The 12,177-nt window shown below is 30.7% G+C and overlaps 1 protein-coding gene across 1 annotated transcript; it reads right to left on the bottom strand.

The window, feature by feature from the left end:
- Positions 1-4,947: 4,947 nt before the first annotated feature.
- LOC120076731 (uncharacterized) lies at positions 4,948-6,778 on the bottom strand. The gene is made up of 2 exons (XM_039030629.2): positions 6,426-6,778; positions 4,948-5,209 (listed from the first exon to the last, which is right to left on the bottom strand). The coding sequence occupies exons 1-2, from the start codon at positions 6,669-6,671 to the stop codon at positions 5,129-5,131; spliced, it is 327 nt and encodes a 108-aa protein (XP_038886557.1). The 5' UTR covers positions 6,672-6,778; the 3' UTR covers positions 4,948-5,128.
- Between the last annotated feature and the right edge of the window lie 5,399 nt (positions 6,779-12,177).

The raw sequence follows: 12,177 nt of genomic DNA, 5'->3' as shown, positions 1-12,177 counted from the left end.
GTTAACGGCTTCCGCTAACACCGCTTGTTATGTTTTAAATAGAGTTTTAATTAGACCTTCTTTGGATAAAACTCCTTATGAACTTTGGCATAACAAAATTCCAAATATTGGGTATTTCAAAGTTTTTGGTTGCAAATGTTTTATTTTGAATAATAAAGTAAAACTTGGAAAATTTTATTCTAAGATGAATGTTGGTATTTTCCTTGGCTATTCCTCTACTAGTAAAGCTTATAGAGTTTTCAATAAAAGAACTTTAGTAATTGAGGAATCTATGCATGTAGTATTTGATGAATCTTGCAATGTTATTTCTAATGAGCCTATTTATAGTGATGTTTTAGAAGGAAATTTTGGAGATTTACTTGTTAGTGACAAAGGCAAGGAAATTGTTTCAAGTAAGTAAGAGGTGAGCTTAATTGAAAAGAACGAAGTTGGTTCTTCATCCATGCCTAAAGAGTGGAGGTATGCTTCTTCCCATCCCAAAGAATTAATTCTTGGTGATCCCAAACAAGGTGTGAAAACTCGTTCCTCTCGTAATATGTTTAATAATCTTGCTTTTGTTTCTCAAATTGAACCAAAAAGTTTTAAAGATGTCGAAAATGATGAATTTTAGATTTTAGCTATGCAAGAATAATTAAATCAATTTGAAAGGAATAAAGTTTGGGAGTTAGTCCCTAGGCCCTCTCATGCTTCTATAATTGGAACTAAATGGGTCTTTAGAAATAAAATGGATGAAAATGGAAATATCATTAGAAATAAAGCTAGACTTGTAGCTCAAGGTTATTGTCAAGAGGAAGGAATAGATTATGAAGAAACTTTTGCACCCATTGCTAGATTAGAAGCTATTAGAATGTTGCTTGCTTTTGCTTCTTATAAGAATTTCATTTTGTATCAAATGGATGTGAAAAGTGCATTTTTAAATAGTTATATCATGGAGGAAGTTTATGTAGAACAACGTCCGGGGTTTGAAAGTTTTGATTTTCCTAATTATGTCTATAAATTGAAAAATGCTCTTTATGGCTTAAAACAAGCTCCAAGAGCTTGGTATGATAGACTTACTAATTTCTTGCTTGAGAATGGATTTAAAATGGGTAAAATTAATACTACTCTTTTTATTAAGACTAAAGGAAATGATATGCTTTTAGTACAAATATATGTGGATGGTATTATTTTTGGTTCTACTAATCCATCTTTATGTGAAGAATTTTCTAAGTGTATGCATAGTGAATTTGAGATGAGTATGATGGGAGAACTTAGCTTCTTCCTTGGACTCCAAATCAAATAACTCAAGGATGGTATTTTCATAAGTCAAGAAAAATACATAAGGGATTTGCTCAAAAGGTTCAAATTCAATGAACGTAAAATTGCAAAAACTCCTATGAGCACATCCACTAAGCTTGACAAGGATGAAAAAGGTAAGTGTGTGGATATAAGAACTTATAGAGGTATGATTGGATCTTTACTTTATTTAACCGCTAGTAGACCCGATATTATGTTTAGTGTATGTTTTTGTGCTAGATTTCAATCTTGTCCTTAGGAATCACATTTACATGTCGTTAAAAGAATTTTTAAATATTTGCTTGGTACTATTGATTTAGGTTTATGGTATCCTAGAAATGTTGAATTTAATTTGGTAGGATATTCTGATACGGATTTTGCGGGTAGTTTACTTGACCGTAAGAGTACTAGTGGGAATTGTCAATTTCTTGGTAGTTCCTTAGTTTTTTTGTTTAGTAAAAAGCAAAATTCGGTTGCCTTATCCACTACCGAAGCGAAATATATTGTAGTTGCTAGTTGTTGTGCTCAAATTCTTTGGATGAAACAAATTCTTTGTGATTTTGGATTAAAGTTTGATAATATGCCTATATTTTGTGATAATACTAGTGCTATTAATTTGACTAAAAATCCTATACATCATTCTAGGACTAAACATATTGATATTAGGCATCACTTTATTAGAGAGCATGTGTAAAATGATAATATTACTCTTGAATTTGTAGGCTCTAATAATCAATTACGGATATTTTTACCAAGCCTTTGAATGAAGAAAACTTTTGCAAAAATAAGCTTGAGCTCGGTATTATTCGTTGTGATGCCTCTTGATTTTATAATTTTACTTAATAAATCTTTTAGAAGGCATTTTGATAGGGGGATATGGAAAGCATGTGTTAATATTCTTAGGGGGAGTTGTGCTAAATTTATGTTCATGTTTTTTAGGGAAACATTTATGTAGTTCTAAATTTTTCTTAATTATTCTTTTTGATGATTCCAAAGGGGGAGAAGTTTAAGAAAAATATGCAATAAATTTGTTATGATTTTGATTGTATTAATTAGGGGGAGAATTTATTTTTTTGAGTGAATTTCAAGAATGATCTTTATAGTGATATGTTGAATTTTATTATGTGCTACATATTGTTTACATGTATTTCAAGCTATTTTTCTTGAATGGTTTGTCATCATCAAAAAGGGGGAGATTATTGGCTTTTTGGCCCTTAATCTCAAATTAATTAATCAATATTTTGATGATAACAAACCCAATTTTTAATTACTAAAAATCTTAGTGTTTTAATGTATTCATAGCGTAGAGCTCGGAACAACGATTTCAACACCTCTTGAATCACTCAAATCGGAGCTCAAACGAAGACGATATGACCGAAACAAGTCTATAGAGAAAATACCGTGGTGGACGACGTGGCATAACCAGACTATTTGCATGTAGACATGTGGCAGCATATTGGTTGAATAGTGGATCATTAAGAGATTAATATATGATGAACTTTTGATTTTTGGATTGATTTAAAACTTTAAAGAGAATGAATTTAAAAAGAAAATGAATTAAAAGAAAAATGAATTTAATATTATTTTATGTTTGTGTCTAACGGCTAATTTTTGACACATGATATGTTTTTTTTATTTGTTGGATTAATTTTAAAAAGAAAATGAATTTCAAAAGAAAATAAATTTAATATTATATTTGGTTTGTATCTAACGACTAGTTTAGTTTAAAATCTCAATCGTTGATTTTTCTTTTCCAAAATCGAATGGTCCAAATTAATTGTGGTTTATAAAAAAAATTTCATCTCTTATAAACCATCTTACTCTCTAATTTTTAAACCAACAAATTTTACATTTCATAATCCTCCAAAACTCAAAAGTTCCATTGTTGCTCTCTCTAAATTCCCAATTTTTCTTTTCATCTTATTCTTGAGAGAGTGTTATTGTATTATGAAGATAAACTTGTTGAGTGCTTAAAATTGTAAATCCACTCTAATGAGAGTTGTATTGTGTTCTTCAAAAATTCCAACATTTGTAACGGTTTGATCCTAAACTGTGGAAAGGATCGGGTTTTCTCTTGAAACCGTAAAAGGAGCGATGGTGTAACGGTTGGGCTCTAATCCGTGGAAAGAGTCAGAAAGATTTTATTCAAATTTCCAAGAGGCGCTTGGGGAGTGGAGTAGGTCGAGTTTGACTGAACCACTATAAAAATTACGGTGTCTTCTTCTCTAACTCTTTCCTTTTTATTTTTGCAATTAATTTAAGCAATTTATTGTATGTTTTAGTTTGTTCTTATTTATTTGCTAAAATTTGATAGAATTAAATTATCACATTTTTTGTCATCTTATTTGTTGCATAATTTTTAATTTTTCTTATTATTTATAAAAAGTGTATTAATTAGTTTAATTGAGTTAATTTAGAAAATAAGTTTAATTAAACCCTATTCACCCCCCTAGGGTTGCCATATCGATCCAACAATTGGTATCAGAGCGGGTTGCTCTTCTTTGAATATTTATTTCTTGATAAACTTTATTGTTTTTGAGCTATGACAACTTTAGGTTTTATCTCTTTTACCGATAGTCAATCTATTACAAAGTCTCTTTTCTTTAATGATACTAATTATAGTTATTGGAAAAATAGAATGAGATTTTTATGCTTTCTATTGATTATGATTTATGGGATATTGTTGAGGAAGGTTTTAAAATTCCAACAAAAGATGTTGATGGTCTTAACACTATAAAACCTAAGGAAGAATGGTCAATAAATGAAAAGAAAGTATGCTCTTTAAATGCCAAAACTATTAATTGCTTAAAGAGTTGTATTGGAGAGGAAGATGCAAAACATTGTAATGGTAAAAATAATTTTTAAGAATTTGTTTTTGTTTTTGGAGTTTGGGTAAAAATTCAACAATTTTGCTTAAGAAAGATGCAAAACATTGTAAGAATTTGAGATAAAACAAGTTTAATTTTAAAAAACCAAAAACAAAAAAATTAAGACCACGTTTGGTAACAATTTGGTTTTAGAGTTTTTATTTTTTAAAATTAAGCTCATAGACCCTAATTTCATATCTAAATTTCTTCTTTGTTATCTATTTTGTTACCAATGGTTTAGAAAACAAAGCCAAATTTGAAAACTAGAAAAAGTAGAGCCCAGGTAATCATTTTTTTTTTAATTTTTGTTTTTGAAAATTAAGTATATGTACACTAGCTCTACCACCAAATTTCTTTTTTTATTATCTACTTTTCACTAATGGTTTAAAAAATCAAGCCAAAATTTGAAAATTAAAAAAACATAGCTTTCAAAAAAGTATTTTTTTTTTTTTAGAATTTGGATAAGAATTCAACTATTGTACTTAAGAAATATACAAATCATTGTAAGAAATATGGATGATATAAGCTTAGTTTTCAAAAAAAAAAAAATGGTTACCAAATGGAATTTTAATTTTTAAAAACTTGTTTTTGTTTTTGAATTTTGTCTAAGAATTCAACTAATGTACTTAAGAACGATACATGATAAGAAATGGAGAGGAAATAAACTTAATTTTCAAAAACCAAAAACAAAAAAGTAAAATGGTTACCAAACGAGACATGTATAGTTATTAAATGAAGTCAAAATTCTTAATATTCTGTATAATTTTTTTAAAAATTTAATCAATCTGTTAGATGTAAAAAAGAATTATAAAAAAACAAAAATTCAAAGAATAAATTTATAATACTAAATGACTAAATAACTACGAAGCTTGGAATTTTCTATTTGCTACTTCATACACTGTAATAGATATTACCACATAGCTACAGAGATCTCGAACAACATTACTTTGATTTACAAAACAGCCGCCGCTGATTATTACAATATCTTAATCAGTCTGACCACCGCCGCCGGTGCTCCACGGCGGCGGAGGAGGAACATGCGGCCTGTAGTACTCACTTTCTTCCTCCTACAAAAACCCAACACAACGAATAATATTGATTATTTTTTTTTCTTTTCAAATAAAGAAAGAAATAAAAATGCCCCATTTCTTTGATTTTTCACAGTTTAATCTTTAAAATTATAAATTTTCAATGAAGTCATTGTACTGAAAAGTTTGTCAAATTTTGTACATAAAAAGTGAATATATATTCACGATACCACACCCTTTTATTAAAAAAAAAAAAAAAAAAAACCTATTTGAGATTTTTCTATATTTTATACATTTTTTAATTTTTTTAAAAAAATTTTGAATTTATTTTCAATTTAGCTTATAAATTTCAGAACATTAAATTATTAGTCTTCAAATTTAATTGATATTTAGATTTCATGATTTATACTTTTTACCTTGATTTATTTACTAAATATTTACTTTTAACATATTGATTATTTAAAAAAATTAAAATTAATTAAATTTTCCTATCTTTTCACCACCGTTAAAATTAATTTTAAAAGTTCATTTCATATTTATTTTAAATTAACAAATAAACTTAACACTAAGACCATTGGTAATATTTTGTTGGAAGTCAAGGTTAAAAGTTTAAAATTTAGGTTTAAATCCTATTTTTTTCTTGAACTTTGAATATTGTTCTATTTTGATTCTTAAACTTTTAAAAATGTCTGTTTTAGTCCTCAAACTTCTAGAAAATGCTTACTTTGATCTCTACTATTAAATTTTTGTTAACTTCTTAACAAAATAGTTCGATGACTTGTATTTTTAGATAATTAAGCTACCAAATAAGTTAACCATACTAACAAATCTATAGTTTCAATCTTGAATAAAGGTGGTAAAGTGAATTTTTATGGGTTGACTCGAAAGTCATTTTTGGTTCAAGATTTTGATTGTTCACTATTTTGGGGCATTGATATTTGATATTTTCCTTCCCCTTGATCTTCATCTTACTCAATACATCTAAAACCCAAAAATACATATCGCCTCCCATTTTCTTTCAAGTTTTACCAAAATTTTGACACTAAAATAAGTACTTTTAAAAGGATTAAATCTAACATTTTTAAAAATAATTTAGAGACTAAATCAAAATAAAACTCGGAAAATCATAGGCAATAAAATCCAAAACATCAAAAATGTATTTCTCTCAAAGGACAAAACAATTACTTTAAAAATTGGGAACTATTTTTACATTCAAATACAACCAAAAAAAAGAGGGAGAGAGAAATAGGCTTACAGATTCATCATCGGGTGGGTTGACCGCCGTGGAAGGCGGATCTGAGCCGTCGGTGTAGCAATCTTCCGGTGAGGAGGGCGCCGGACGGTAAGGTGGTCCATTGTGATTAAAACCTAAGAATCTCAAAATGGCGATGAAAGCTTGAAGGATTGAATCACAGATAATTAAAAAGATAGGACAGTGAGAATGAAGATCAGTTTCATCATCATCATCCACCTGCTTCTTGCTCTTTTCAATTGAATCCATTTTTTTCTGGAAAAGTTTTTAAATCGTGTCTTAAATTTTCGTTTTTGCCGACAAGGGTCTCTCTCTGTCTCTGTGTGACTCATAAATATCAAACACAAATACAAAACACAGACAGACAAATATGTGAATTAAATGTCATTAATTTTCATGTTTTTCGAGGTTTCTATGAAAGTACAGTGCTACCCCTCTCTTACCTTTTCATTTATCACCAAGGAGTAGAATAGGTCTGAATTAGATGAATATATTGTAGACTCATAAATCCATAATCTCTAATGTTTGTCTCACCAACATAAATTGAGTTGAGTTGGTATAATATACTAATCCAATGTTTAAATTCATAATCTTTAAGTGATGTTTGACTCATCAACATGAGTTGAGTTAAATTAGTATAATATAGTAACTCAATGTTTGACCAATGTTGGTGGAATTGAGTTTGTATATTTTACCTACTCACCCCAACTCACTACAACTCTCCCTTATTCCAATGTTTCCAATGGCTTCACCCATCGGCCATTGTCGACGACTACCGTTGCTACACTCTGGGAACCAACTCCAGACTTCAACAATCACCTTCAATGAAAACTCCAGCGACCAACTCGTCGATAAATTCCGAACTTCAAATACCGCCTCCGACGACAAACTTCGATGACCCAATTTCGACGACCACCTTTGCACGACTAATTTTGACGACTAATTTTGGGTTCCAACAACCACCACCTTCATAGGCTTCAACAACCACCTCCAACAAAAAACCACCTTTGATGACCACCTTCGAGTGAGCAACTCCCACGACTAATTCTGGGTTTTGATGATCACCTCTAAAGATAAAACTCCAGCAACCAATTACAATACCACCTTCATGCGACCAACTTTGAGCCCCCACAACCTCCTCCGACTACAACCTCTGACGAGAATCATCTTCAATGATCAACATTGACGACCACCTTCGCGCGACCAACTCCAACTACCAATTTCGAACTCCTAAAACCACCTCCGACGACAAACTCTGGCAGCCAACTAAAATACCACCTTCATGAGACCAACTTCAAGCTCTAACAGCCACCTCTAACTACAAACTCTAGTGAAAATTATCTTCAATAATAACTTCGATGACCAATTTCGACTATTATAAGATCCATGACTGTTAATAATAAGGTTGTTGATTATATAAATAATAGTATTTTATCTACATTAAATACAATATTTATACGTGAAAAATTGTAAAATATATTTTTATTTAATTAAATTCACATCTCAAATTAGTGTTAATAATATCTGGAAAAATATGTATATAGTTGAATAGTATGTAATGTAGGATCCCTGTAAAGAGTTCACAGCGGAAGCAGTTCGTCCCAATTCCCAAAATTTCATAAAATATTAAATTTTATAGTAAACATACATTATGCATCTAAAAAATTACAGCATGCATGGGCTTAATTAAAGAGAAGAAAATAGAATAGTTCAGAATCATTATCTTTGAAGATCTAATCTTCAAATAAAAAATTCCTTGAACCGATGAACACCACCATGAACGGTTACCTCGATATTCTCTAGATGAGAATCCAAGAGGAGTGAGGCTATGGCTATTTTGATTGAGAGGGGATTGATAGAGAGGAGAGGAAAGGAAGAGGATGATCGTAACAAACTTGGAGCCCTCTATCTCCTCTGTATATTTTCACACACACAAAAAGAGAAAAAAGAACCACCCCATTGAAACTGCCCACTTACACATCCTAGAGAGAAAGATGGGGAGACAATTACAACTCTCACCCAAAACTTGATTTTAAAAAATAAATTAAAAAATAAATTTATTTAATAAATCATTTAATATATATAAATTTATATGATAACTACCTTATAACATAATATATACATTAAACCATATGTTATATCAAATATAACATATAACCTATAGTTTTTATATTGTATCATATACAATATAATCTATAGTTTCTATTCTCTCACTAATGACATTTAATATAAATTCCATTTGAATTAAATTTAATCATATGAATCAAATTCATACAATTAATATTTGATTCATATTCAAGTATTTATTTCCTCTCATAAATATTTAATAATATAATGTATCAAATACATTATAGTAATTATATCATATATAATTAGAATTAATTATATCACATATAATTAATTAATTCCCTCAATTAATTTGAACAATTCAAATTAATCAAAAAACTGATTCTCATTAATTTCCGTCTACGAAGGAGACCTCATGGACTTGTAGCTTGAAGCTCCAATGGCATATGAATAATTAATTTAACTCTTTAATTAAATTATTCATCATCTATTAACTGTCGGGCACTCCACTAAAGACAGATAGTTGCACTCTTTATACTACAAATATATTTCTGTGTCTATTAGATATAACCAATCAACAATACAATGACCCTTCACAAATTGCTTGTAAGTGTAGTTGGGCCAAAATTACTATTTTGCCCTTATAGTTACATCTAACTCCTTATGTACCACTGATCCCTCTAATAAAAGATAAATCATAATCCAACTATGACCAAACCCCTCTCGGACTAAGAGAGAGTGTGATGCCACATTGTTCAAGCCTCGGAATCAGCTCTTAAGGGAGCAATTTATCTACTTGTCCCGAAATTGGGGAAGGAGTGAATTCCTTGTTGTGTAGCTATGTTCCTAGCTCCCCAATTAGATAAGTCCCCAAAATGGTAGGCCTGTTCAGTCGGTGATATGGTCACTTTCAAATCAAAGGACCACCTTCATAGGCAAGACTTCACAACTCACTCAGGATTCAAGTAATGTGACCTTTGGTCATCCCGGTGAAATGTAAGTCTCTATTATGAACGAGGTTATATAATGAGACTAAACATTTTGTAGTTTGGTCTTATACAAACTCTTTTGTATAGAATATCTCCACTCACATGTCTTCACATGAATGATAAGGATCAAATTATTTGTAGAACTTTACAACAATTGTAACATCTACATGAGCGGGGATATGTAAAAGTTCTTATGTTTTTATAGTCCCTTCTTGATTGAGTCAATACAACCTTTAAAGTCCAAGAAGCACTTTTGAATATCAAAGACATTAGACACGTTTTTTTTGGATTTTTATTTTCTTAAAGAAAAAAGAAATAAAAATTGACTCAAATAAAACAAAAGACTCCACAGAAAAATATGAAACTTCCTGTGGTGACCCAAATTTTCTAAGATTACAAACATGAGCCATTACTTCATGCATGCGAATTCCAAACCAAACTGAAATAAAGAGTATCTAGTAGACAATCACACTTGTTACATACGATGTTACAACAATTTCAAGAACATCAGAGATAAATGATAGTTCTCTAAATGAGCCATTTTTCTCAGTCTAAACTGTACTAGTTCAAAGGAATTTAATGTTTATTCTAGTTCATAGATAGGTTATCAAGAATAGAAAGTTGTTGGGATGTTGTGGATGCAATTAAGGCTTAAACGAAGCAGTTTGCAAATAGTGACAGGCAAAACAGTGAAATTGAGCATAGAGAGGCACGGTGTCGTGCAAGCGCTATAACGCTTGTGTGCGGTGTCATTCACAGAGGCATTTTATTAGACAAGTGTTGTAGTGCTACCCTACGGGGCACGAACAACTCTCTCCACTTGATGCGCACACATGAAGAAGCACAACATCCCAACATTCCAGGGGACTGGGGCACGACACTGTACGAGGGGCTACAACGCTATCTCGTAATGATGTGGCACTCCAATTTCTTTATATACCTACTTTATGTTTAGGGCAATTATGCAAGGATTGAGAGCGATGCACATATTCCGAGCTATGGGCTTTTTTCTGAGTTCTCATCTCCTTACCTCATTTCTTATTTATTTATTTTTTTTATTGTTTCCTTTAATTTGTAAGATGGCTCAATGTTTGCGTGTCTCAATTGTGACTACGGAATGTAAACTTAACTATCTTTGTTGAGTTTATGGGTTTGGATGAAACTAATTTCTGTTTATGTGAGGATTATGCTTTATATCTATATATTCCTATCCCTTAATCATTTTTATCTCTTGCTTGAATTCTTTAGTATGTTGAATAGTTAGGACTTAAAACCCAAATCATTAAACATGTTAATCGCTACAAATTAACTTATAATCTGTAATTGTTGCTTGTTAATTGCTTAAGTAGCATGAGTCGTCACATCTTGGGTACATGGTCTTTTTATTTCAAGAATTACCGAAAAATCATGTTATTGACTTGAGTGGCTTAAGGATAAAAAGCAATTGATTGGTTAATTGTCATAGTTTAGCCATTGACCTAATGCATGTGTTTATTAATCTTTGAATGCATTTGATTATTTATTAATCGACACATAGTTTAATTAGGATACAAGTTTTAATTAATAGTTTAGAATGCTTAATGTCACCATTTCCACATAAGTAGGTCATGTGATCGAGATTGATTGAGTAATATTCTAGGACCATAAATATGAATTGACGGATTCTATTTCTGTAACTAAACACATCTTGTCATTTTACAACATCAAAGGAACAACCGTATTTCTTAGCTCGTTTATCCTTCGATTATCAAATTCACACACAAACCCTCCCATTTTCTACTTTAGCTAAAAATGGGCTTATAGAAACTAATATTCACGCTTCTCTATAGTTCAACCTGGTCTTGTCACTTGTACTACTCAGTAGTATAGGTAGTATAGAATAGGTAATAGAAATATTATTTGATCGGTCGAGAAAGGTCTATGACACCCTTTCTTTTGGTTTATCAATAAGCAAAAAAAGACAAAGTATTAATAGACACTTAGAGTTTTGTAACTCAATTCGATACAATACCACCTATGTCTGGGGGTAGTGCATCCAAGAAAGATAATTTCACTAATATAATGTCAAGTAATTACAATGTTGTACTTATCTGTAAATAAACGAAAATTACAATGACACATGAATAACTTAACTTGTTGAATGATAACTTAGCTCCCCTTAAATGGGGAACTCCCTCTCAATAAAACTTAGGCTCTCTTTAAGTGTGAGAATATTAGTGAACGATCACTTAGCCTCCCTCAAGTGTGAGACTTCCTCTGACCAAGACGTTTATATTTTTATCTTCAAATGAATATCACTTCACTCGGAAAATTTAGACTCCCTCAAAGTATGAGAATCCATTCTCAAAGAGCAATAGAATGAATAAACAAATATCAAACAATCAACTCTAGATTGACAGCAAACACTCACTAAATAATCACAAGAACTGATATACACGAAAGACATTTCTCTCCACACCTCGCAAAGCGACGCAACTCTTTTCAATAGTGTAACCTTAAGACTTCAGCAACACAACTATATATATCCACACCATAAAAGGATAATTATCTCAAAACCAATAAGCACAAAACATAGAAGAAAAGAATCCATAGAAAATAACACACCAAAATTTTCCTGATAAAGAAAGTATATCCTCCAGAATCAGCAATTCGAATGACATCTTAATAGACAATTACATGGACAGATCAAACAACATTTC

The sequence above is a fragment of the Benincasa hispida genome, chromosome 4 (genome assembly GCF_027475165.1).
Source record: "Benincasa hispida cultivar pf3 chromosome 4, pf3_genome.v1.1, whole genome shotgun sequence".
Lineage (NCBI taxonomy): Eukaryota > Viridiplantae > Streptophyta > Magnoliopsida > Cucurbitales > Cucurbitaceae > Benincasa > Benincasa hispida.
Note: the sequence above shows the minus strand (reverse complement) of the source record. Positions and strands in the feature narration are given on the sequence as shown.

Coding starts and splice junctions, on each gene's coding strand:
- LOC120076731 (XM_039030629.2), bottom strand. CDS start 6,671: ATGGATTCAATTGAAAAGAGCAAGAAGCAGGTGGATGATGATGATGAA. Junction 5,210..6,425: donor ACCCACCCGATGATGAATCT/GTAAGCCTATTT, acceptor GGGTTTTTGTAG/GAGGAAGAAAGTGAGTACTA.